This window comes from Colius striatus, chromosome 4, assembly GCF_028858725.1.
Source record: "Colius striatus isolate bColStr4 chromosome 4, bColStr4.1.hap1, whole genome shotgun sequence".
In the NCBI taxonomy this organism is placed as follows: domain Eukaryota; kingdom Metazoa; phylum Chordata; class Aves; order Coliiformes; family Coliidae; genus Colius; species Colius striatus.
This window is the reverse complement of record NC_084762.1, coordinates 85,255,650-85,282,711: the sequence shown is the minus strand read 5'-3', so window position 1 is coordinate 85,282,711 and position 27,062 is coordinate 85,255,650. Positions and strand designations below refer to the sequence as shown.

Here is a 27,062-nt window from a genome sequence, read left to right as displayed (position 1 = left end):
GGTGGATTCATTGCACTGTCGCTCACAATCGCCAGATGTTGCCGAGTGCCCCACGGCGGCAGGTAACACAACAGGGGAATGGCTGGCAACGTGATCCAGATTAGGGCAGCTTATCCCTCTGGCCTCACAGGCAGCCACTCACCACAGCCCTGCTCTTGGGCCCTCGGCTCAGCACTGCCCAGGCGAGGCTTATGGCCACCCCATCCTCACAGCCACTTTCCCCTTCCTGCCAGACTGGAGCTGCTCCCAGCCACCCAGGGATGCCCCATGCCTGCAGCTCCAGGTAATGATGACTGAGCAATATGAAAATCAGTGTAGCACAGGCCAAATATCTCATTAATCCTAATACAAAAAGTCTAATATTTACAAAACGAGCCATAGTGCATTCCTGACTGAAGGTTCCCCCTCAGCCTGAGCATTTTTGATGTTCACTACATAACACTTTTACTAACAAGAGTCAGTGCAAGCACCCATCAAACTATATGTATGTATCACATATATTTTCATATGTAATACTAGTTTATATTTCAGTCATATCTATAAAACATAAACAGCAATAAAGTATAAGTATTATTCATCAAAGCATGATGCATATTGGACCATATGAATATATAAAACATAGATACATAGAATGTGTTAGACATAGAACGTTGCACAAGTATATACATGGATCATAGATTTAGAAAGCATTCTATATACTTTTATATACATATAGCTCTTTATAGACATTTCTGTAGTTGTTTTCCTTCATATAGAGCCACATATGACATTATGCATATATTCTGCATGTTTTCACAGGGCTCCAAATTTGTCTGTATGTTTAGATTCTGTACCTTTCTATAAATAGAGCCTAATTTTGCAACACACAAATGCCTAAGCCACGTGCGCACAAACAAGCCCGCCCGTGTAAACACCCGTATGACCGGCATCGATCGATCGAATATAGGAGGTAAGATACGGAGTGACGAGACGCAGAAAACCTGAGTTTGTGACCCAGAGGTAACGTTTCAGGGACACAACGCGGACACACGCACGCACGCACGCACGCAGTGCCCACGTCCCGCCCCTCCCGGCCAAGCCCCGCCCCGTGGCGCCGCGGCGGGCGGGGCTGTGCCGATAAACACCGCCACGTGCGGAGGGGCGGCGCCAGCGCAGCTCTTCCGGCAACACGCCGCCCCGCCGCCGCATAAATAGCGCGGAGCGGCGCGGCGCCCGCAGCTCCGCCGTCGCGGTACCCGCTGCTCTGCTCCGGCCACGCGTTTATCCCGTCACCGGTCCCGGCCTCGCTTCCAGTCCCGCTTTTGGTCCCGTCCCCGTCCCGCCGCCATGCCGTTCCTGGGGCAGGACTGGCGCTCCCCTGGGCAGAGCTGGGTGAAGACGGCGGACGGCTGGACGCGCTTCCTCGACGAGAAGAGCGGCGGCTACGTCGGCGACATCAGCAGGTACCGGCGGCGGCTCGGCCCGCCCGTGCCCCTGCCCCGGTGGTGGCGCCAGGGGGCGCCGCGGCGCGGTCACGCGCTGCCGGGGGTCGCGCGGCGGTGACATGGCGAGGGGCGGCGGCTGAGCGCGGGCCCGGCCGCGAGCCCCGGCCCACAGCGTCGCTGCAGCCGCCTGGCGCCGCCGGCACAGGGGCTCGGTGGCTTTGCCCGGGGCCTGCTGTAAACACCAAACCCATCTCCTTCGGTCCCGGGGGGGTCCCAGAGCGTCTGGGCACTGCGGCGGCTGTCGCTCCTGAGGCAGCCGGACCGGCCTTGCGGCTGCGGGATGCGGTAGGAAAGCGAGGAGAAGGTGAAAACAGTTGCTGCCTCGCGGTCCGAGCGATGCGCCCCGGGAGAGCATCGCTGAGGGTCTACGGGGGACCCTGGAGGCGTCCCCTTCCCTGCCCCTCCTCCTCCCAAAACAATCCTTCCTCGAGCTTCCCGGCGCTTGGGCCGGAGAAGGATGATGTGTCTGAAGCCATAAATCTTCCCTTAGACCGTGAGTAATGGACCTTACGTCCTGCTTGACTAATCCGGCTGCAAAACATCGACAAAAGCCCCAAGATGGTGAAGTGGCACGGAGCAGGAAGCCTTCGCAGCGGCGTGGTCTCTGGCCACGATGCTCCTGTCAAAAACAAACTTTGCTTGCGGAACTGCCTCTTGTTTTCAGCTGTGTGCAGTCAGGATCGGGTTTGTGACAAGGCTGAGGGATGGGTAGAGCATGTCTGTGACAAAGGGACTTGGAGCAAACAGCAGAACCGCTGCTGACATGCTATTGTGCAAGGAGATTTATGTAGTGGATCTCTATCTCTTGCCCTCTTTTATGCAAGCTGTGGAAAAAAAAGCTTAGAATTTATCTGATTTGTAAATAAGTAGAAAAATGTCTCTGGTTGGTGACAGTGTGCTTGTGTTGGGAATACTGAGTTTGAGATCCCTTTTCCCATTAAAAAGCAAGGAGGTGACATACTGGCCCTGGACTGATGTCCTCACAGTGCCAAATCCTAGTGCCCAACTGTTCAACCTGTCGAGATGCCTTGAAGTGTGTGGAAGCCTGGCAGTACTTAAACAGAGGAATAATCAGCTTCCCATACTGTGCAGTTCATCCACTGCTGCTGTTATGAAGGTTTCAGATTACGGGGTCATTCAGTAGGAAGTCAACAGTAAAGGGTGTGCTGTTGACATGTAAGATTTAAAGCAGATCTGGCTTGGGCTTGGATTCTGTCACTGCATGGGGTGTATTAACCTGCCCCCTCATTGATTTTGTGCTACCCTGATAAAGTGAGCTTGAACATCTCAAAACTGTTTCTTCCTTACTGCTCTACACTGTTCTCAGATTTTGGTTCCCCCCACCCCCATCTGAAAGCTGCAGGGATGGGGGAGATGTGCTCTCAGATTTAGGTGGTTCTGACCCAGCTCCAGCTGGCAGGAGTGTCTGTTTCCCAAACTGCTGTTGCTGTGAATATTGCCCACCTGTGTTGCCATTCCTCTTGGCAAGTCTGTGGTGGAGCCTGCAGGAGTGGTGCCTTCCCTACAGCCAACATGCCCTGCAAGGAGGGACAGAGAGCAGAAACAGGAGCTGGGACTTGTGGTGTTCTGAATCTATGGGAGGCTTCCTTCACCTCTGGGACCATGTGCTGGTGTCTCCAAATCTGGACCTTGCTGGAGGAGGAGATCTGATTCCCTCATGGGGCTGGAACTTGGTCTCTTCTGCACATGCTGGTGGCATGGCTGTGCTGACAGACAGCAAGCAGTGGAAACAAGGGTTGTCCTGCAGATTTCATTCCTCTGCAGGATCCTTTGCTGAATAGCTGTTGGGGATGTGACTTGGTATGGTGCTCCTGTTGTTTTTCTTGGAGGTTAAAAGATGTAAACATAGGTCTGTAGAGGAAGCAGCCTGGCTGTGTTAGGGTCCTTGTGGCTGTTGCAGAAGCTTGCCCAGTGCTGTGGGGCACATTCAGCACCTGCCTAGGCTCCAGGGCTGTCCTGGCCACAGCAGCCACGAGGTGCAATGAGCAGCCTTGGACCCCTCGACAGATTTAGACCGGCAGACAGCCATTCTCCCATCCCTTGAGAGTTGCTAGAGCAGTGAGGGCAGCTCTCTTTCCTGGATGCATTGCCTGCAGCTCAGGGCAGTGTGCTGTGTGCAGGGGGGCTCTGTTGAGAGCCGCCTTCCCCTGCTCTCTCCAGGGATCTCTGCCACAGTGCCGTGGCTGCCCAGGGGCTTCTGAGTTCCATGGTGCAGTTTGCATCTGCTGATTTGCAGGTCTGCAGAACGTGGGGATGCATAGCCTCTCTACAGTCTTTCATTGTCCTCAAAATAAGGGGTTATAGCTCCCTTCACTAATAATACAGTTACACCAGAGCTCCAGCAAAAGCAGAAGATGGTCAGTCTTGGACAAGAGATCCTGGCTGGTAATTTGTATAGTCACTACTGTGTGACGTTTGGAAAACTGCCAGCTGAGTCTGAACCTCACCTGAGCTTTTCCTGTAAGCTTGAAAGAATGTTTTGTAGGGACTCTTTTGTTAGTAAGTATATACCTGTGCACATATCTACATGTCCTCAGATGTCAGTGTTCTGTAGAAGTCTGACTGGCTCAGAGGCCATGTGCAGTAGGAGGATGTGGTGATAGTTAAACAGGTTAAAGGGGCAAAAAGGATATGGCCCAGCAGGTTCCCAGTGCTAACAGTGCAATCTGTATTACCTGCTCCTTTGTACTGTGGGTGTCTTAGCACAGAAATAAGGCAGCAGAGGCTCACTTTAAAATGCCATTATTGCAACAACTGCATGCAGACTTCTCGAGAGCAGCCTGCAAGGAGGCAGCTTTGGAGCTCATACTGAAAACCTGTGTATTTTCTCTCCTTGCAGGAAACATGGTGTTCAGCAGAAATAAACAGAACCCTTGTTTTGTCATTTACAGCTTTTGTAAGAAGGACGATCACAACAAAGAGAATCTCTTTAACAGCCTGAACTATGATGTTGCTGCCAAGAAGAGGAAAAAAGACCTGCTGAATAACAAAGCCAAGATTCAATGTAAGATGTCTGTTTGGGCTCCTTAAAAAAATAAAAGTTACTGCAGGAGCATTGGTAAAGCTTCATACCTATGGGTTTTGCAAGGGCATGAAGAATCCTCTAGAGTGTCTCGAAGGGCTTTGCGCCCATGTTTGACCTAAGTAGAGAACTTGGATACAGTTTAATGTGAAGATTTATGCCCCTGTTAGTAATCCCTTCTCTGAAGAGTTATGCTTGTTGTGTTCAATTTTTTGTCTGTCATTTGTGTTTGTCAGAAGGAGGGTAATTTTTTCCTATGGTACATTCAAATGAACCAGTTCCAGTTTTTTCCCCCTCTAGACTTCCTTGTGCACAACAGGCTAAATTTATTCTTCCTTCCATATGCATGTTGAGCAGTAATCTACATTACTGGAGGCTACAAGCCTGAATGTGAGCTTTGATCCTATCTCTGTGTGCGGAGTGCATGAAAAATGAAATAGATTTCAACTCACTCTAAACAATGGAAGGTTTGAAATCTTTCTGTGTGCCCAGTGAGCAGCTGGGGTCTGGGATGGTGTGCTGGGGGAGGACACAGGGGAGCCTGCTGGGACAGCAAGCTCTGCCTTGGCCTGATTGCAAAATAGGTACTGGAGTTAGATGTGAAGGCTACAAATGTAAACATGCACAGAGGAAATGAGTTACAGTTCCCACACTACTATTAGCTCATTGTGCATCCCCCAGGATTTCGGAAAGTGATGCCAAAAGTTGGCCCCTCAGTGCGTTTGGGTCTCTGAACAAACAAATGTTACCATGACAGTTTTTGGCTGGATTCTACTGTGACTTACTATTTAAAAGGGTCTGGTTCAGGGTCTGCACGCCTGTAACTGAGACTGGGTTTGCCCTTGGGCTCACAGGACCATCACTGCATCTGAAAAGGCTCCAGGGCTGCAATAGTTCTTTTAAGGAAAGGAGCCTAGCAGCACAGCAAGAAGAATATTTCTTACACTGTCTGTTGAATTGCCAGTGTGGTGGATGTAGAGTCAAAAGCCCATGTGAGAAGGGGGTGGGAGAAGGATCGAGCAGCATAACTGCTTACAGCAAAGGCTTTTCTGCAAACTGAGTTAGCAGCATGTGGTGGGTACAGGGAACCTATTTTGGGGAGTGGATGGGACAAGTCCCAATTCTGAGGACAAGGAAGGGCAATTGGAAATTGGAAAATTTTGGTCTCAAATAGGTTTTTCTTTTTTAGTGAGTTAGCTGTGAGCACAAGCATGCTTCTCTGAGCCTGACCTCACTGCTAAAAGCTCTCTCCCACATGCCTGGTGTCTCATGACATTTTTGCTCAACTTCAAATTTGACATTCAATCCCAAGCCTGTAATGAATAGTTAATAAAATCAATAACAACAGAACCTGGCTGTCAGCCACACTTACTGTCTGGGACCAAAGAAGAGGAGGTGCTATGGTATATCTGTTGCTGGTAGATTAAACATTTACAGTCTTAAGCTGTGTCACTGAAACAGAAGCCCTTTCTAAGGCCCAGGGCGGGAGGCTCAAATGAAGCAGTATGGAAACAAAGCAGCTCAGCAAGTTGCTAGTTTTGGTTTCAAGTGTGGTGGTGTAGACACAAAATAACTTCATATCCACTAAAAGGGCAGTGAGTGTTATGAACAGAACAGATCTAGCCCCCTGTGAGCTGGAAGATGAACTGAGTGAAATGTCTTTGTCCAAACAGATTTCCACCAGGAGAAGTGGATCTATGTTCACAAGGGGAGCACAAAAGAGGTGAGTGCCTCCTTAGGTCCTTTGTTCCCTTTCCTACTGTGTTTTTCCAAGCAGTGGAAGATCCTGTGCAGATATAAATCAGCAGAAGCTCTTAAGAGATAAGTGGAAGATCTGGCTTGTGGTTGGAATTTCAGTAATGATTTTAAGCCTCGATCAGGGAGCCAGGGCTTGCTGAACAAGGCTCTGTACATGTGTTTAAAATATGACTTGTTTGCTTCCCTCAGTTAAAAAAACAGCCATTTACAGACCAAGCCATAATACTGTTCTTGGCCTTGGCCCAGTGCAGTCCTAACATGGAAAATCATTGGAATTCATCACAACGGCTCGCTTGTGCTCCTGGGGAGAAGTGGCCACACGAGACTGAGCTCATGCTAGATAGTGAACCCTGGGGATGTGTGTGGCTCATTCTCACCCATAAATTCCCAGGTCACGAGCAAAACTCGGGTCACTCTTGGGAAACTACCAGAATCTACGTTGGGCCGTGCCCACTCTTGACGTCAATAAGTGTGGCTCTGTGGGAGACAGTCCTGCCTCCTCCTGCCATCAGCAGCTCCCATGGCTTGTACCCCTCGGCTTGCTAAATTGGGTCGTCCTGGGTCATGTCTAGCTGGTGCTGTCTGGACTTGTGTCTGCCAAAACATGACCCAGACTGATTCTTCTTCTCAGCGCCATGGTTACTGCACCTTGGGAGAAGCCTTCAACCGACTCGACTTCTCCAGCGCTATCTTGGACTCCAGGAGATTCAACTATGTTGTGAGGGTGAGTGAAAGGCTGGGGTTTATTTTGTTGCCATGGGTGGTGGTGGAGGCTCTGAATTGAGCACCAGTTGGGTGATGGGAAGCAAATGGGAGATCTAAGCTTGCAAGTGGGGGCGTTGGGCTTTGCTGTGTGAAGTGAATGATGGAAGTTATGCAAATAGATGTCCAAAAACTCCTCTTCAATCTATTAAAATGGAGGAGGAGGGAGGCAGTGGTAATGTAGGAGATGGGCTGCCCTTAGCCTGGCATTCCTACTATTCAGTTGTGAAACTCAGTTCTGAAATACAGGAAGCTTACCTTCTCATTCTTGAGTTCTCAGTTCAGCTTTTACATGTGATTTTCATAGCCCACCAAGGAGCATGGGCTCTCTGCAGAGGCCAGGGAGCAGTGGGAACCTTTTTGCACAGGAGGTTCCAGCTCTAGGAAAACTTAGTCTCATTTGAGGTGATATAGGAGAGGCTCTGTGGAGCTGAGTGTTTTGGGAACGAGAGGATGGGCTAAACCTCTTGGAGGTACTGCTTTTAACTTCTCTGTTAAGGATCATGGTTGCTCTTAATGCTGTGTGACTGGCAGCGGTTTCAGTGGGTGAGGAGCTGGGTTAGTCCTGACACCGTTAGTTGGTAGGAAGGTGTCTTCAGCTCCATGTTGCCCATGCTCTGGCTTTGTGTAATAGATCAGGGCTTCTCTTCAGTCTCTGACTGACCAAGGAGGGTGGTGGTGGAAAGGGGAGCTACTGTCCTGAGGGCTGTGGATGCTTGTATGTTTATGCACATGTGATCTGAAAATTGATCTTGAATTTCAGAATGCTTATCAAGGATTAGAATTCAATAAGGTTTAAAAAAAAAAGTGTTGTTAAATCGAGGCTGTTTATAAACAGCTCCTTTTCACATCTCATCAGCAGCTGATCTCTGGTGAGGCACCAGCTGTTCAGGTTTTGGGTTCCGAAGCAAGCTGCATCGGTATTGCTTTCTCTTTGCTGAGTCAAATGTAATGAAAAGTGTCAAAGGATGACATATGAGCAAGTTCACCTTGGTTTTTTCACCTGTTGTCTAGGTGACAAGGAACCTGTGGAAACCTTTGTTTCCCTGGGAAGGGTACAGGCATTACCTACCCCCTGTTGCCAGTAGGGCAGGACAATGCCAGTCATTTGGATGTCCCACTCCAGGAGTGATGGCAAGGAGTGGGAATGCTGGGGGAGGCAAAGCAGGATACAAGTCCATGGAAACTCAGACTGCCCTGGCTCTGTGGGTCCTGGGACAACTCATTTTCCTGCTTATGCAGAGAAGGTGATCATCAGCACTGTGGTACTCAATTTTCTGATACTGGATAGATGTATACAAACAGCCATGTCATCTTCAGGAGGATTATTACAGAAGGAACACTTTGTGCCAAGGCTATAGCTCTTTAGTCAAATATAAAGGAGGAAAATAAAATGAAACTTGTGTTTGGAGCTCCAGAGATCCTTTTGGCAGGTTTTCTCTGACAACAAAAGAACTCCAAATAGCTCTGCTAAGCACGGCCTCAAGTTGTGCTGTGCCCTGCGGTGGCCTTTGCTGCTCAGCCTGATGTGATGGGTGTCTCACGTGGGGCTGCAAGGGTTGAGCAGAAGTCCCATTAAATTTTTTGAAGAGCAAACTCAGATTTTTCTGAAGTTGGTGTTATCTGGTGGGGAAGCTCAGACTGACTTCTTTTTTTTTTCCATGAGGATTTCATAAAAGCATCCCAAATCTGTTGTGTACCCAAAATAGTAGTGTTCTGTGTGGAAGTCAGCATGTATCCTTGCTTCTACAAATTACCTCTCTTCTGAGCTCTTAAGAGTAGTTTTCCCCCCCAGTAGTTTTAAGGATGCAGCACCACTGAGAATCATGAAGCCTTCTAATTGAGGCTGACTTGTGGTTTGGCAGATTAAAGAAGATATTAAACTAGGTACCGTGAATCGAGTGTAAAACTGACTTCTTAAAATGAAAGACTCGTATCAGCCAAGTCTCCGGTGGATAGTAGCTCATAAAATGCTTTGTGTGCCAGATTTACTCAGGAAAAGCTCTGCCTAGATGTGGGTCTTGTTTATGGTCCTTTGCAAATCGCAGGCCTCCTAGAGCACACAGATGAGCAATCTGTCACATGGAAAATGCCTTGAACGTTGGCAGGCAAAACATTTTTCCTTTCCCTCCCTTGCCTTGTTCTCTCTAGTTCCACCCGTTGCTTGGGGTATCTGATTAATATCACATGATCTAATTCATCAAACATGCTTTCCAAGGAGGGAAGTTTAGACTTGCAGGCTGAGGATGTCCATAGGGGAAGAATCCCAGCTGCAGGCCTGGGGTTCTGCTGGCTACACCCAAGGTTGCCCTGCAGAGAAAAAAATCTCAGGTAGTAAAATGAGCTTTGGGGCTGAACATCAACTTGCTTTTTTCAAAGGATTCTTTTCTGAGTTTCTCTGAACTCAAGTGCTACGGTGTTTTCAGTGCTGATATTTTTTTGTTGTACAGTCTGCTTAAGATACATCCACACTAAGTCCTAAGGAGTTCATAATGGTGCACTGGCAAAATGAGCACCTCCAAGTGAGGTGATGTGAGGTGTGGAAAGCTTGGCAGGTATTTTTCATAGGCAAATACCATCAGCTGTAGGCAGTGAGTTCATGTAACTGAAGCAGAAGACATTTTCTTTCAGGATTGGTCTTGTCTTGACAGTCTGGAAGTGAAGAGCTACAGGTGTTGGTGCTATGACTTGCTCATCTCTTTAAACTACAGCATCTGCCTAGTGTGTCACAGGACTGTTCCCTTTTTGAGAGCTAGTAAGGCAATATGTGCTGGACCCAGAGATCCCAAACTGTTCTTGGTCTGGAAGCAGCCCTGGTTTCTCTGGTCTTACAGACTTAGTGAAAAGACTGAAAGCATTCTGTAAGCATCAGTAATATGAGCAGATACAAAAGTGCCTGCAGCCCAGAAGTTGTTGGTTCTCCTTTGGGAACACTCTGTTCAGATGACAATGAGGTTTTGCAGGCTGCTTTCTTTGTCACATGATGGTTGTGTGGTAAGGTCTCAAGGGAAGATTCTGTTTCTGATCATAAAAGCTTAGGTCAGGTTCAGCTGCATGGGCTCAGCTCTTCAGCAATAACAAAACCTAGTGTGCAGCCAGCTAAAGTAGTCTCTTAAATTTGTTTTGTAAGTTTTTATAGCAGCTAGCTCTGGGAGTCCTGGATTTATGCTGTGCTGAAAGAATATCAGCTCGATGCTGTCTCATGGAAATCTGTTAGCACCTGTGCTGTAAATCATTACAACTCACCCTGCTCTTGCTCTACCTCCCAGCCCAAAGCCAGTGTGACTTTTCATTTCAAGGGAGGGCTGGAGGAGGAATTTTTCATTGCAGTGTGTTTCTCTAAGCAGTCCAGATGTGATCCCCACAGGGTGCAGTCCAGCTTCCCTTTAACTGGTTTGGGGTATTCAAAGTGGTATTCACACTTCAGTAGTCAGCAACTTGTGATTTTTCATCATGACAAAGCGTTTCCCTTTTTGAGGCAAGGTTCCACCCTCCTGCTTGATGCAGCAGGCGTGCTGAGGATATCTGGGGCTGTGTGCTGTAAGGTCCTAGCTGGGATTGTGTGCATTGCCTGCATGCCCCAGTGCTGAATTGCATCTGGCTGCAGCAGGTCTTAGCAATTCAGCGCCCAGCAGCCATGGCTGCAGAGCAGCGTGTTTGTGTGGCACTGGAGTGGAGACCCTTGTTCCCTGTCATGGGGCACTGCTTTATTGACTGGTTTGGTGGTTTTTTTTCCCTCAGCTTAGGAAAAAGGACCTGCTCTGCTTCCAGAGCAAAGTGGCTCATTGAACCAGCTGCTTTAGGCCTACTGCTAGTAGGGTTGGGGCAGGAGCCCCATCATACTTGTGGGGAGGTGAGCAGATTATTGCCCCGCTGTGGAGGATGCTGCCTCCTGACAGCTTCACAGAGGCTCTGAAATAGCCCACTGCATCTCTTGCCATTTCCATATGACTTTGGCAGACCTCTGAGAGCAAACCCAGTAGGGGTGAGGTGGTAGGAAGGATCTTTCAGAGGAAGCTACCAGGTCACCTTTTTGAACTTGGAAGAGTTGAGTGAATTGAGATCTAATGCCCTGTTTTATGGAGGTGTTGCAGATTTCTCAGCTCTGATTAAAATTGTCTGGAATGCAATCACTTAGTGTTTCTGAACAGCAAGCCTTTTAAAAGTGCTCTTAACCTTTCCCTGTGCACTCTCTCCTACCATCTGTCCATCTCAGTTGAGCGTGGGCTGGACTTAATGCAGCCGCACGATACCACAGGCTTGCAGCTCTCCAGCCTTTTTACTCTACTCAGCATTAATCTGAGTTTGTCAGTCTGCTTTTAGTCTGTTATGCAAGTGGCAACATTGATTATTGTTTTATAATGCTGTAGACCACAATTTGTCAGTCTGTTAACTGAGACCATGCTCTGCTGGGTCTGTGTCGGCACTAAAAGACCCTCAATGCAGTGGAGCATGTGAGCAATACATGAACTGTATTGCTTACCTGTCTTTTCTGTATTACATGAGCACAGGAGAATAAAAAATGTCTTTTTATTTGGAAGGCTAGCCAGTTGCTTCAGCCAGTGGTCTCTGGGGGGCTGGGATCCTAGAAATATTCACAGCATGCTTTTCATATGGAATTTCACCCTGTATTTATTGCTGCCGGGGAAGAGAGGTGACACATCTGAGCTGGTTCACTGAACATAAATTGAACCTTGATAAATGCAGACAAGGCAAATTTGAATCTGTTCCTTTGGCTGAATTAATTTTGTACCAATTTAACATTCTTCAAGGAACTGAGATTTTTATCCTTGTTCGTTCCTCTTACAGAAGGGCCGTGATGTCTAGCACTGAGTGGTGTTACGTGATGCTTATCTCTGGGTGCGTTTTGGTGTTTTCAGTAACGGGCACAACATTGCTACCACCCAGCCTGGAGGAAGCTGTCTCTGTGCCAGTTCCAGAACAGTGCAATCTGGAGACAGCAGTTGTTTATGCACAGAAGAGCTGATCTGAGTGCATGTGTGGCTAATGTACAGATGGAGTCTGGCAAGTTGATCGCTATAATCAAAGGTCTGGAGGCTAAATAGTTCAGTGTAAGCAGTGTGTTACAGGCAGCTTTAGGACTCTGGGTTTTTTTTCTCTACTTACTGCTCCAGTATTTGAAAAAAGATATTTTTTCTAGTACTTATCAAACCTCTTGCCTTTTAAGAGTGTCTAGTTATTGTAGTCTCAGTTTAGCTGCTATAGCAAGAAGATCCACTGATGCCTGGGCACCAGATATTACCCAGCTCTCCTGCATCTCTTGTTTCGCTGAGATGATCCAAGAAAACAAGCAGCCTGCCCTTCACAGGAATTAACACAGGTCTTCTTTCATCTTGTTTTCTTTCGGTCATGCGAGGTGCAGGATATTAATAGAATGTAAACTCAAAGCCATCTGATTATGGCATTGGCGGGGAAATGAAGCGGAAGAAGAGATGGGTCACCGTAGGCAACTTGAGTGTTCCTCCCTGGCAGCCACATGGCAGCCCCCCAGCCCAGCAGAGCAGGCCAATGACTACAGCAGTGCCTCCCTCAGCTCCCCGCTGCAGGGCATCCTGCCAGTGGCTTTTTGGCTGCATTCCTGTCGTTCTTACAGAGGGGCAAACTGTTCAGCTTGTGACTTATCAAGTCTTGTCAAAAGCCATCTTAGTTACTTGACACAAGTAGTTGCACCTTCTCTGGACTCTCTGTGGTGCCAGCAATGGGACACTGTAGCTGCAGATGATGGATTAAAAGCTAGTCATGCAGTAATGTGTTGATTGATTTGTGGCATAAAAGGTTTTTCCTTTCCTTTCTAAATTAAAACAGAAGGCTGTGTACATCCAAAACAAATGGACAGACACGTGGACAGTCTGTATTTATATAATGCTGAGGGAAGGGAGGAAGGCTTGGAAGATCACAGGCCACATGTTCTGCAGAACATGATCCATAGGAAACTTCCACAGCTGTTCCTGAGGTGGAAGAGAGCTTGGGGAGGAGAGGGCATCTTTACTGGGGGGAAATGCTTCCCTTAGCAACTGCAGCCCACATACAGCCTTCAGCTTGTGCACCACTCAGGAGATGGGTGATGGGGAGCAAATCCTAATTGAAAGAAAGTGAGATTCCTGTTAGGAGAGGTTAACAAGTAAACAGGACAAACAGGGAAAGATGGTTTGGTGTTGCAGCTGCAAGGACTGAACGGGGGGAAGAGGGGTTTATTGGAGGGGAGAGCTTGTTTTTAACGCAGTGATTAACCTTTGTGTCACGGCGACAGCGCTCTGACAAAACCCATACAACCCAGGAGTTTGACGTCAATCGTGGAGTCTGATTCTCATTAATGCTCCATCAATAATATCCCCATCCAAGCAGGCATTTGCTCGTGCTCCCTTATGACACTGCTTGTTTATGCCCCAGTGAAGGCCGGTGACGTGGTCTGTTCGTTGTTCTCTTGGTGTGAATAGATGCTGTCAGTCTGAGCACAGCTCTGTGGTTTCTCTGCGTCTCTGAACCATGAAATCAAATTGGGGTGGTTTTCTCCACCCCAAGAATGCTCTTTTCCCCCCCACTCCTTTCGATGTGAGTTTAATTATTTGGCTTCTGCTCTCCTCCCCCTTTGCATTACTTTGCTCTGCTGTTCTGTCTCCCTTTTATTTTCAAGCAGCAAACAAGTCTCTGGACTGTTTTGCTGTGTCATGTGACCAGGAGTCAAGATTAGAAAGGTATCTCTGTGCTCTAAGGCTTGCAACTTCTATTTTTATCCACAGCTGTTGGAGCTGATAGCAAAGTCGCAGCTGACGTCACTGAGTGGCATTGCCCAGAAGAACTACATGAACATTTTGGAGAAAGTGGTGCAGAAAGGTAAGAAACGGAAACAGAAAGGGGGAGGAGGAGTCTAATTTCAATCTGGTGTGCTCTGTGTGAACCACATCCTGGAGAACAAACAGTCAGGCGATGCTAGGCGGGTGAGGAGGGGGCACTGCTGCTTATTTCTGTAGTGCAGCTCCACTTTCCTTTTGGTGAAGGATTATGTAAGAAATATCTGTGTTCTGGAAGGTATCTGAGAGGTAATTCCTCCTTCTCCAACTTTCTTTGCTGCCACCTCTTCTGCATCCTACTGAATCCTATTTCTGACTGCAGGAGAGATGGCAGCTCCTGCCCCCAGCCTGGCACATCTGCAGTCTCTGCTGCCGCCTTGTTGCAAGTTTGCTGCAGCATCAGGTGCTCCCACTGCCCTGAGGAAGGAACAGCTCCAGGGCTGTCTTCTCCTGCTAGGAGGCTGAACCGTGGTTGAGATGTGGCACTTCCCTCCCTGGTGCCTTTAGCTCTGGCCAAAGCCTAGGGGTTGAGAGCACTGCGTTAATGTATGGGTATGAAATGAGGAAGGGGGTCCTGAGCTGTCTCCCTGCCCATCAGCTGGGGTAGATGGGGAAGAGGTGCACATAGATAACCTCTTGCATGTATTGGAGGGGAAAACTGGCTGGTTGCCAGTGGCTGGAAATGGGAAGTGCTGCAGAAAGGGCAGATCTCTCAGCTGCTTATCCTGGGAGAATCTCTCTCCATCTGCTGTCCAACCTGCTGTGCCTGGCTAAAGTTCTGAGTGCTTTCCTCTAAAGTAAAGCACAGGCTGACTGTCTTGGCCTATAAGGTTATAGCCAGTAACTTGCCTGAGAAACATGTAGGGTTTTTTGGGGAGCAGTTCCCATCTTTAACCTTTCCTGTTCTACCAAAGTCCTTGAAGATCAGCAGAACATCAGGCTCATACGGGAATTGCTGCAGACCCTCTACACGTCTCTCTGCACGTTAGTTCAACGGGTCGGCAAGTCTGTCCTGGTTGGAAACATCAACATGTGGGTGCACAGAATGGAGAGTATTCTCCACTGGCAACAGCAACTGAACAACATTCAGATCACCAGGGTAAGCACAAATCCTGAAAGCTTAAAAATCATGTGCTGCTTCATGAAACCTCACGTGGCAGCTTTCATTTGGGTGACTGCACCCCACTGCACTCCCAGTGTGAGCACAGAGTGCTGGAGAAGGACTTGGAATTGCCCAAATAACTGGATGCCTTCCTAGCATTACTTGTCTCCCTTAATTCAATCAAACTCAGTGTACACAACCAGGGATCATACTCAGTGTTATGGATCACAGACCGTGGCTTGACTCCTTAATGGCCATGGAATGCTCTGCAATTGAGAGCTGGGCAGGAAACCATCTCACCCTTTTGAGAGTCTTCAGAGACTAGACCTTGGTATGAAAAATCTCTCAGTCTTTGTCAAAATGAAAAATTGCCTTCAAAACTTTTTTATCAGATAGTTGAGGTTTTTAGATTTGTTTAATCTGTAAATTAAATGCAAATTTCCAAATAGCTGCATAACTTCATGCTTCATGGCTGGAAACTTCACTGATTCTTCCAGTATTCTGGTGATGGCTGTTCGAGCCAGACCAGTACTGCTTTCACAACAGCTGTTTGTTCAGAAGTGTCTAGAGGAATGGAGAAGATGTATTAGCTGACAAATTCCTAACCTGGCTTTGCATGGGAATCAAATCTGAGCTTGTTCCACTTCACAGAGTCACAGAAGGACTGGGGTTGGAAGAGACCTCTAGGGGTCATTGGGTCCAGCCTGTCTTCTGAAGCATCCACCTACAAGCCATCTCTAGACTGTTTTTTTTTCACCATGAATGGATACTTAGTCCACAGAAATTCTAAGGCTTTGACCCAGTGCAGATCTTGTGTTGGTGTGCCTCTTGAAGGACCTCTCTTCATTGAACTGGACTGTGAAATTCCCCCTTGGGCAGACCAAAGCATGGCCCAAAAGAATATAAACAGTACCTTTTTCTTTGTTTGGTCAATCAGAGAAGCATTTGTGAGGGATTAAGCAGAGGATGTCTTTTTCATGATTTTACATGACTGTGGAACCCCATGGGAACACCAGGAGACAAGTTCCAGTCCCTCAAATTAATGCAGGCAACAAGGTGCAGGAGGTGGTGGGCAGTGGGAGGTCCCAGAGAGTTTGAAGAGCTACAAAATCATCAGTGCCTTATCTGATGGTGGTCTCTGCCCCACCTCTGTTGTTCTTCCTGGTGTCCAGATCTCAAGATGGCCTTGCAGGGGAGGCACTGTCCTAGCTGCAGGATGACTCCTGGAGCACAGCAGGGCTGTGAGCTGGGGAGCAGCCCTGTGCCTGAGCCCTTCCAGGGGCAGCTCTACCAGAGCATCTGCTGCCCTGAGTACACCACAGGTCAGGACCTGCCTCCTGCTGCTCAGCTCAGTAGTGATGGGGGGTTTTCCCTTTGCTTTAGGGACTTAGGAAACACAGACAAGCATTTCAAAGAACTCTGCCTATCCAGAAACAAGTGCATCAAAATACTGTGAATGGAACTGCCTCTTACGCTTACTTACTGATGTGTAGGTTTACAGACACTTTTCTAAAACAATAGATGTTGAGCTTGAAAAAACTCTCACACCATAGAACTGTGGAATGATTTGGGTTGGAAGGGATCTTAAGGATCCATCTAGTTCCCTGCCATGGGCTGGGACATCTTCCACTAGACCAGGTTGCTCAAAGGCCCATCCAACCTGGCCTTGAGCACTTCCAGGGATGGAGCATCCACAGCCTCTCTGGGAACCTCTTCCAGTGCCTCACTTCCCTCCTAGTGAAGAAAGTCCTAATATCTAAATCTCTCCTCTTTCAATTTGAAGCTGTTATCCCTTATCACTACATGCCCTGGTAAAAGGTCCCTCTTTGGTCTTCCTGTAGGCCCTTTTAGGTGTTGGAAGGTGCTATAAGGTCTCCCTGGAGCCTTCTCTTTTCCAGGCTGAACAACTCCAACTCTCAGCCTGTCTCCATAGGAGAGGTGATCCAGCCCTCTTCATGGCATCTTCTGGAATAGCTCCAGCAACTCTGTGCTGTCCTGATGTTGGGGACTCCAGAGCTGGACATAGTACTGCAGATGGGATCTCACCAGAGTAGAGCAGAGAATTACCACCATTGACCTGCTGGCCATGCTCCTTTTGATGGAGCCCAAGATGCAGTTGGCTTTGTGTTGTGAGCCCACCTTGCTGACTCATACAGCTTTTCATCCACCAACACCCCAAGTCCATCTCCACAGGGTTGCTTTGATTCCCTCAGCCTGAATTGGTACTTGGGATTGCTGACCCACGTGCAGGACCTTGCACTGGGCCTTGTTGAACTCCATGAGGTTTGCACAGGCCCACCTCTCAAACCTGTCAAGATCCCTCTGGCTGCTATCTCTTCCCTCCAGAATGTTGACTGCACCACACAGCTTAGTGTGATTGGCAAACCTGCTGAGGGTGCACTGAATCCCACTGCTTCTGACAAAGATGTTAAATAAACACCAGTCCCAAAAAGGGCCCCTGAGGAACTTGACTCCTCACTGCTCTCCACTCAAACGCTGAGCTGTTGACCACAACTCTTCTGAGTGGGACCATTCAGCCAGTTCCTTATCCACTGAACAATCTATCCAATAAATCCCTGTGTCTCTAATTTAGGGACAAGGATGTCATGGGGGACAGTGTCCTTTTGCACAACTCCAGGTAGATGATGTCTTCAGGTCAAGCTGAGTGTAGAGGAAAGAAGAACAAGCTCAGCTGTGTGCAGACAGTTGCTCACAGTGCACTGAGTGCTGCTGCTGTTTCTGGAGGGGGAGGATGTTGAAACAGCTAAGACTTAAACCTTTTCTTTTTAAAAAAAACCCAAACCTTGCAGAATATTGTGTGTGTTAGAGCTACTTTAAAAAAAACCCCTTCTGTCCAGAAAGTGACAGCATGCAGATCTGCTCTGATCTAATCTGTGTTCTTTCTCCAAAAAAAGTAATGTTTGAAAAGTCCTGGAAAGGAGTACTGAGGGGAAAAGAAGTAGCAGATAAGTCTTTGGCCCTGACTCAACCTGTAAGGATCTGCTTGAGTCACACTGTTTTATTCAGAAATAATGTGTAAGCATGAGCTTTGGGGTGTTTTATTGATCCAAGAGTCTCGGAGCTGAGCCTTGGCTGTTGTGCCCTAGCAAAGCTTATACACAGAGAGAATGCAAAAGACGCTGGCACAGGAGATCAATGGGAGGTGATCCAAGGCTCCAGTGCATTCTTTGTGCCCCAAAATATGACCTCACTATGGATTAGGGGGCAGGGATACTGAGTCTGGACTCATGGATTGTGACAAAAACATCTCCATGTAACGGGGCAGTGTACTTCAGCCAGGGGAAGAAAGGTCTTCTGGAGGGATTGTTTCAGGCCTGTGTTGCTTGGTGGAGATGGCCACAAACGGTGCTTGGGCTGAAAAGCTGTGGTGCTTGCAAGTGCTGGTTCCTGTGGGAGCTGTGTGCAGCTGTGCCTGTGGAGTTTCCCAGGCGGGATGGCCGGAGCTGGGCTGTGTGGGGCAGGGCAGCCCACCCCACGCAGCGCTGCCGGCAGCGGCGTCCCCGCGGGAAGCAGTTCCTGGCGCTGCCGATGGCGGGACTGGCCCTGTGACTCCACCACTTAAAATAGCAGCATCTCTGTGCAGGGTAAATGAGAAACTTGGCACATCTTTCTAACATTGTTTCTTTGCTGAGGCCCAATCCTAAAAGCTGCTGTTTGCCTTAATAAGGCTGGGGCTGGTTTTGGAGCAGCTGGAGCCCAGGCTGTTGTTCCTGCCAGTGCCTTGCTTCCACATATGCCTCAGATTTCCCCTGACACCAGGACCTGCAGCTCCATCGTGGTTGGTTTGTCCTGGAGCTGTGCTGCTATGCGGACTTGCAAGGCAGTCCTGGGCCCTGTGTAGAGCAGGTAGATGGAGGTGAAGGTGGCTTTTGGCTCTTTAGGCTAGAATGTCATCTGGTGTGGCTGTACAGCCTGGAAAAGTGTGGCTGCAGCTGGTGGGAAAGGGGCAGGTCCTTTGAGTGTTCACAGAGGAAAAGTTAGCCTTGCCAGCAGTGACCTGGAAAGCCAGGCAGGGAAAAATCCTGCAGTGGGTACTCATCAGCCACTGCTGTGGTTACAGCAGAATCCTGTGAAATATAAGCTAAAACACATGTCAGAAGAGCATGAGATTTCCAGCAATGTGTGTGACTGGAGACTGAACTGGAGAAGTAATGCTGACATCCGTCATGACAGAGAAACCTGGATGGTTAAGAGTTGATACCATGATGTAGCCCATGTCCTGCTGTAGTGAAAGCAGAGTCTTATGAATATGGATGTGAAGTGGATAAAAAGGGTAGAAGGAGGCTTGGACTGCAACTCTGCTTGTAGCTACCATATGTCCCCTTGCTGTAGCACTCAGTGACAGGACAAGAGGTAACAGACACAAGCTGGAACACAGGAAGTTCCACCCAAACACGAGGCAAAACTTCTTTGCTTTGTGGGTGAGGGAGCCCTGGCACAGGCTGCCCAGGGAAGGTGTGGACTCTCCTTCTCTGGAGGTTTTCAAACCCTGCATGTGTTCCTGTGTGACCTGATCTAGGTGGACCTGTTTGAGCAGGGGGGTTGGACTGGATCTAAAGGTCCCTTCCAACCCCTGCCATTCTGTGATTTTGTGTTCCTCAAGGATGTCTCAAAGTGTTTGGGGGAAGAAAGTCAAATGTCTCTACATAAAACCTCTCCTTATTCACGAGAGAATTGCTGCTGTTTCTGTATGTGAAGGGAATGCTTAAAAAGCAGTAACTCCGCTACAGCTAGAATTGCTTGGGTTTTCAGCTCTCTGTGAGCTCCATGTTGCCTGTCTCTTCCAGCCTGCCTTTAAAGGAACCACGTTCACAGACCTGCCGTTGTGCCTGCAACTGAACATCATGCAGCGGCTGAGCGATGGCAGGGACCTGGTGAGCCTTGGGCAGGTGGCTCCCGATCTCCAGGTGCTCAGTGAAGACCGACTGCTCTGGAAGAAGCTCTGCCAGTACCACTTCACAGACAGACAGGTACGAGCAGGGGTGCAGCCTGACATCAGCTGCCTGTTGTACCCCACTAGCAAGTAGGGTAGGGCGCTTTTACTTGACTGTCCATTGGATCTATGGGCTGTGCCGCAAGCTGATAATACAGTCTGGCATGAGAGTGGCTGGGAAGGTGATTTATGTAGAGGGTTTTGCGTGCCACAGTGATGATTCCTGAAATAGGAGCCTGAGGAGTTAGTCATACAGTGAACTTCAGCCCTAATCCAGGTGGTAACAACTGCAAGTCACGCAGTTGCTCCTCACCCCACGTGTGTGGGGAAAACGTGCAGGCAGGCTCCAGCAGTCACCCCAGTGCCCCAGGCACTGCCACCCTCGCAGAGAATCTCTGTGCATGTGGTCCATGAGCGATGAGTCAGACCCTCTTGCACTTTAGAGCAAGAAATCCCCTCTGAGCTGTTTTGTGAGTGACAGGATGGGATGTGGAAAACTGTCCTGCTGCTACCCACGTTATACCTGTATAGACATTCTTGGCCCTTTGAAGACTGGTAGTCATCTGGGGCCTTGTGAACTTAAAAACAAACAAAAATCCCTCTCTCTCTTTATGAGTGAGTGTCTGGGGTGTTTATGCCAGAGCTCTGTACTTTGAGACCATGTGCCAGATTTCTCTGCTGGCTTGGATTCATTTGCTCACTTTCAGACTGACTTTGGAAGTGACACTGGGGGAGTCATTTCTATTAACAAGTAAATTAAAATCCGGTCTCTGCAACTAACGAACCTGAAAAGAAGGGTGAGTGTCTCCTAAGCTAATGTAACAAATTATTGACTCTTAAAAGTCAATGAAGAAGCAAAATACTTCTGAAACTGCTAAATGAAACTATATTCACTGTCCTGCCAGACAGAAACAATAATTAAAGTAGTATAGAATAGCTCTCAGGGTTTCAGGCTTCGTACAGTAGACCCTGATAATGGTATTGAGTGAGGCATCAGGAAGCTGGTTATAGCTGGATATTCAGAGCAGCAGCTTCCTTGGTGTTACAAGGGAACTGCTACAGCAGTGATGAGGGTGCCACTTATGCAAGAGAGAGGAGAAGAGCATGAGGTGGAACTGTTTTATTGACCTGTTGCAATTATGATCGTTTTCTCTTTAAGATTCGCAAACGGCTAATTTTATCTGACAAGGGACAGCTGGATTGGAAAAAGATGTACTTCAAGCTCATAAGGTGTTACCCACGGAAGGAGCAGTATGGTGACACGCTGCAGCTGTGCAGGCACTGCCACATCCTCTCCTGGAAGGTAAGAGGTGCTGGTGGGATAAACTGTCGTGGTGTAGCAGCACGCAGTGTTTCCTGTGGTTGCAGCTGGTTTGAGGTGCTGCAGTTCCTTTGCCTGTGTACACTAGTATGTTCCTACTTCTTCGTCTTCTCACAGCTATTAAGACGCTTTCTCCTCTGTGCTTTAGAGATCCCATCTTCATGTTGAATAAACATAGTGGGCATACCCTAGGGCTGCCTGCAGTAAATCCTTTTACAACTGCCAGCAGCTCCTTCTGCCCAGTACATGGAGGTGGAGGGCTTGGCAACAGGATTAGCTGGAACAAGAGCTGATGGCTACAAAACAGCCTGGGACAGATCTGCTGGCCACTGTGGTGATAGCTGAGGCATCTCTGTGAAGTTGAGTTTCTATTCCCTCAGAAAAGGGGAAAAGAATGAATGGAGTCTTTGCTGGCTTTGTTTCCCGTGACTTGCCAGTAGCCCCTGAGATCTAAAGCACTGCACTGTCTGCCTTGGTGAGGGCAGCGCTGTTCTGGGCTCTGCCCCGTGGCTGTGCCAGGGGACACCTGGCAGAGGCCCACAGGCTGAGGCTCTACTGCCCTCACCACACTTTCTCTAAATGGAGCTGTTTCTCCTTCCCCAGGGCACTGATCACCCCTGCACAGCCAACAACCCAGAGACCTGCTCCACCTCTCTTTCACCACAAGACTTCATCAACTTGTTCAGGTTCTGAACACGGGTCACCGCAGCTTACGCGACTCTTACAGGACACTTTATGCCACCGAGCTTGGACACTCCAATTGTAAATAGTGTAAATATTTATGTTTGTTCGAAGCTCCTGAGTCAAGGAACAAGAGGATCTCAGAGAGGAAAGGTGAAATTGCTCACTGACGTGAAGCACTTGAGGAACACAGACTTCTGTAGGACTGGTGTATAAATGCAGCATGTGTACAGAGTCCCTTTTTTATGATCAGAGTACAAGATACAGGGCAAAAAGCTTCATTTCTTGTTTGGTTTTTAGAAGTTCAAAATGAATTTGGCCCGCAAGCATTTGAGAACTCTCTTGGTTTGTTCCTAATAGAGAGCAAGCAATATGAGGCTAGGACTGTTGAACTGCTCCTCCATCTGGTTTTCTTTAGGATACATATTTATAAGTATGACTTTTAAAAATATTTATGAAAAATATCCCTGTGACAAGTTGAATAATACCTGGATGTTTTGGAGAAGGACACATTGTGAAGTACCTGGGATAGAACTCTAGCCTACTTGCGAGAGAGAATCGCAACACACCACTTTCTACCTCTAAGAGATGGGAGTACCTTTCAAACAAAGATCCAGTGGACAATGTGAACTTTTGTATTTTGTACAACGATTCAAAGGGAAATGTTTGTGATAGTAAGCATCTTTTTTTTGTATTAATGCTTACCTCTTTACAGTAGTTTTCTTGCTCTACTCAGTGCTTGAATGCCTAGGTGATAGGCACCATATAAATACCTAAGACTTTACTCCATCCTCTTTTAATTTGCAGGTTTTATGAAAGATTAAGCAAAAGGGGAGACAGAAGCCACAAGAATGAAGTTTATCTAAAAGGGAGGAAGGTCTATTATAGAGAAACAAAGGACTGAATTTAATCTCTCAATAGGAATTCCTATCAGTTAATTGCGCAGGTTGAAATCCTAAGTGAGGTTAGAATCTGGTTCTTCAGGCCCATGTTTTCCAACAGCCACTGCTCTGCATTCCCCCTGCTGACAAGTGAATTCAGTCACCTGGTGAAGTATAGGGAGAACTGGGCCGTTGAATCTCCTGAAATGATGCGGTTTTTATTCACTGGAAGCCTGGCAGCATCGTGGTTGATTTCAGACCAGGGGCGTTCAGGGAGATGTGTGAGACAGCATGAAGCTGTCAGCTTTTTCCTAGAAGCAGCAGTCAGGACTGGGCTAAGCAGGGCATTTCCTAGATGGCACTTGACATCTGGTTATTTCCTCTGTGCCTGTGGAGAAAACCCGGCCTAGTCCCTCCTGAGCTTATTTGTGTGACCTTCTAACACCAGCACAGAGCTAAACTTTCAGTCCTATGGAATAAGTAGCCAAATGAACTTCATTGTGGCCACGTTCTGGCTCACCGTCTCCTCTGCTTAGTGCTTCACTTTTCCCTACAGTGGAGCTAGAAGCATCCAGCTCTTATTTAAGAAGCTGAAAAGCTGCAGTGGGAGGTGGCTGCCATTTGCCAGCAGTTTCCTGTGTAGCACTTTCTCCGTGCATGATGTAAGCAGGATACCTCAGAAGGGTAAACACTGAGTGGGTTGTGTGTGACTATGTACAAAAGAATCGTGAGGAAGAGGAGTACTCAGGACAATTCAGGAAGAACTACTTGAGTTAATGATTGTTAAATATTCTGTTCCTTTTTTTACATTTTTATAACTGACTTTCAACACTTTTCTGCAGCTGTTTGTATTTTTTAAAAATTGACAGTATTTGCATTTTTGCAAACTAAGATCATTTTGCATCCTCTTGGGAGAGACATAAAAAGGGAAGCAAGCTGCCTCTAGACGGAGCAGTGGAGGAGGAAAATCAGGAAAATGCTGTCAGGAACTGCTCTTCTCCTGCCTTCCAATGGCAAACCCAAGATTTTGCTCTTCCAGAGAGCTCTGTGAGCCTGTGCCGCCCTTAGCCACGGCCCAGGGCTTGGCACTCTCCAGAGGCGAGGAGAAAACACGTGTGGGATAGGGAGCTTTATCTTGGTGTCGATGCCTCATCCGTCATTCGGACTGCTGATGGAAAGCATAAGCCTGCTGATCATGTTCACGTCAACTGAAAGTGATTTAAAAGCTGTTACTCGGGAAAAATGAACTCGTGCTTGTTTGGGGGGAGTCTGTAAGCGAAGGAGGCCAGTTTCTGTTTTCATTGCCATGCTGATGGCAGCGGGTAGATGAGGTTGGAATCTGGCTTGGTGAATGAGGACATAAGGACAGAAACCTGCAAGTGAAGTGGGCGAAGCATTGCCACTGTATTAGGACTTTCTCTTTTTAGCAGTAAGAGGACCCGTGCCCCTCTGTTTCCACCTCTGACTTGGAGATGGCTTGTTTCATAGCCTTGCCTCTGCCACCTGAAGTGAGACAACTTGTTGCGATAGGAAGACAACAGCATTTTGGTGTAAAATGCCTAGTCTAGGTCCATGCTCAGCAGATGACACGTATCCATTGTGAGCTTGTGACACTGGGTGCATTTTGAGCTCGGGTTTGAATCCAGCCTAGTGCATTCACTGCACAGCATGACAGAAAATCTCAGAGTGTAGCTGCGATTTGGGAGTGTCTCAGCTTTAGCCATTGCCTCTATCAGCCCTTCACTGGTTTTAAGCAAAGAGTTTACTGTGACCTGTGCTAAGAGTCACCATGGATCATGCTGGCAACATCCTTACTGTGCAACTGAGGCTCCTATGTATAAAACTTCAAATAGTTGGGTTTTAAAAATTTCTTAGCACTGTGTCATCTTAAAGGGTCAAAGTGCTGAAGATGATTTGTTAATAACTACAGACACCTGCGTGTTGCCCCTGTGAGACTGTGGGATATTGCTGTCAGTGTCCAAAGCAGCAGAAACCCACCCAACCACTGTACTGGAGAACAAAACCGACTAAACAAAAGAAGCAGACCAATGCTCCTTCAGTTACTGCCACAGTCAATACTCTCCTGCTACAGCAACTGTCTAATAGGATCTGAATCTCTTTGGGAGACTCCTTGTTTCTGAAGTGGCGAGTACAGGGAGATAGTGTGACAAATTCAATACTCTTGTATTTAAAATGCTGTTGCATCCAAATCCCTTAGTCTAACCACTTGCAAACAAAGTGATGGCTATTTGAGCAGTGCAAAGGCATCTCTTGGCTGAGGATGGCAGAGCAACAAAACTGACGGTGGGAACAGGAGCTTCCGGGCAGGATGTTTTAAGGCTGCTCTCGTGCAAAAAGGACCTCTTTATTTTAAGACAATTGTGGCAAAGCTCTTGTGAAGGGCAAACAGTCTTTTATTTGTATTTTGAAATAGGACTTTCTTTTCAAATGACATTTTGCCTTCCAGTTGGTTGATGCATTCCCATTAGATGTGCATCAGTTCTTACACTAGGAAAGGAGGGCTTTTTCTCTCTTTGGGGTTTTCTCCTGCCAGCATATCCAGAGAAATCTCATTATCTTCAGATGTGTTAACCAGTACAACAGCATAGAACATGGTGCTGTGAAGAGGAAAAATAGCTCCATGCAGGGAGGAGGCTTAGGAAGGCAGAGATCTCTTTCAGCTTCAGAAGAGGCAGGTATTTGGCGTTTGGTTTCATGTGATAGCCACTTCAAGAGGCACAATTTCAGCTGTACATACCTTAAGCCATTTACACTAACTATGGTATGGTAAAGTTTGATCATAAAATGTGTGTTGCTCCTCTTATATTGTTTGGGTTTCTTTTTTTTTTGTTTAACTGTGGAAGTTTCTAGATGCTTTTATTTTGTAAAATGATTAGGAAAACTTGTCCTGCTCTGAAGACATTGCTATGTATGTAAACGTTTCATTGCACCCTGCCACTTTCTGTATATGGGAGTATCTTTTTTACTATCTTTCTTTGCCCCTAGGTTTTGAACTGTTTGTGTTCTCATTTCTGTTTTACTTCAATTACTCTTGCAAAGCTATCACCTTCTAGAACATATGCAGGTACCAAACCAGCTTTTCCTGCCCAGAATATTCCTTGGCCTTTAGTAGCTAAAATTTGATTTAGAGCAAGAATGTTTCAGCTTCTGTTGTGTAGCTGATACATCAGATGTGCTGTTTCAGGCTTATCTCCTGCTCAGTACAGCAAACTAGCATTGTCCTCTGCAGTAGTTCCTACAAACCTATTGCACAGCTTCCACACAGATCAGCACCTTGCCAGAAAGACACAGCTTTAAATTAAAATGCCCCTCTTCCTAGCTGGCCTGTTTGTGAAAACACAGACCCCACGGAGCTGATGGCTGATCAGGTTGATAAAGGCTCCCTGGTCTGAGGTTTGGGACTCTCGGTGTTCTGTCTGTGCTGTTTTTCTCAGCCCAGTGGTTACCATGATGCTTGTTTAAAGGCTCTGAGAATACGAGGAGCCATCCACAGGCTGTCAGCGTGTGGCTGATGGGCTGTGGGAGGGTCCTTCCATCCCACATCTTTCTCCTGTGATTTCATCGGCAGCAAATTGGCTTTGCAGGATCTGGCCCCAGGGAGTTCAAATCCATCTTGTCCTTGACACATGCAGTCTCTAGTAGATTAATACCTTGAACACCAGAGAGATTCCCCCTCCATTGATCAAGCGCTGCCCTTCTCCTCCTGGGAGGGCAGCTGAGGGTGGAACTAGCACTTCTTTAGCCACCATGTGCTGCACAGAATGCTAACAGGTCTGCTACCAAGAGAACATTTTAATTGGAATTAGCAAATACACTCATCTTTAGGAGCTAATCTACATTAATTATAAATACCTACTTATATATGGAAGAGAGCGTGTGTGCTATTTTGTTTTTCCTTAAAGTTGTAACTTGAGATGAAGTGAAAGGCATCCCTCCTTATATATAATGACTTCTGTTTAATATTGTGTGGTTAAAATCCTTCCATTATAAATTTTGCACACTTTTTTCCTCCTTCCCTTGCATGTTCAACTCTGATTTTTACAGCTGTTCTGTGCAGACAGTATTTTTGTAAAACATTTTTGACACTGAATTGCAATAAATGTTCAAACAATGTGAACCACAGAGTTGGTTGTCTCATCGCTTCCAAGTTGGTGACCTTATCAGCCTTCAGCTTCTGGTGACTGTAAGCAAAGTATCTTCTGCAGAAACATCCAGACCTTAGGTGGTTGTGGCAGCAGAAGAA

The 27,062-nt window shown here is 47.4% G+C and overlaps 1 protein-coding gene across 1 annotated transcript; it reads left to right on the top strand.

Moving 5' to 3' along the window:
• Window positions 1-1,168: 1,168 nt before the first annotated feature.
• Window positions 1,169-26,936, top strand: FBXO32 (F-box protein 32). Its single transcript, XM_061994497.1, has 9 exons — window positions 1,169-1,442; window positions 4,397-4,509; window positions 6,201-6,250; window positions 6,917-7,009; window positions 13,809-13,902; window positions 14,774-14,958; window positions 19,770-19,952; window positions 21,075-21,218; window positions 21,840-26,936. The coding sequence occupies exons 1-9, from the start codon at window positions 1,327-1,329 to the stop codon at window positions 21,927-21,929; spliced, it is 1,068 nt and encodes a 355-aa protein (XP_061850481.1). The 5' UTR covers window positions 1,169-1,326; the 3' UTR covers window positions 21,930-26,936.
• The last annotated feature ends 126 nt before the right edge of the window (window positions 26,937-27,062 follow it).

Excerpts from the sequence above, each read along its gene's own strand:
- FBXO32 (XM_061994497.1), top strand. The coding sequence starts at position 1,327 with ATGCCGTTCCTGGGGCAGGACTGGCGCTCCCCTGGGCAGAGCTGGGTG. Across the intron at positions 4,510-6,200 it reads TAACAAAGCCAAGATTCAAT|ATTTCCACCAGGAGAAGTGG; the intron begins GTAAGATGTCTG and ends TTGTCCAAACAG. Across the intron at positions 19,953-21,074 it reads ACCACTTCACAGACAGACAG|ATTCGCAAACGGCTAATTTT; the intron begins GTACGAGCAGGG and ends TTTCTCTTTAAG.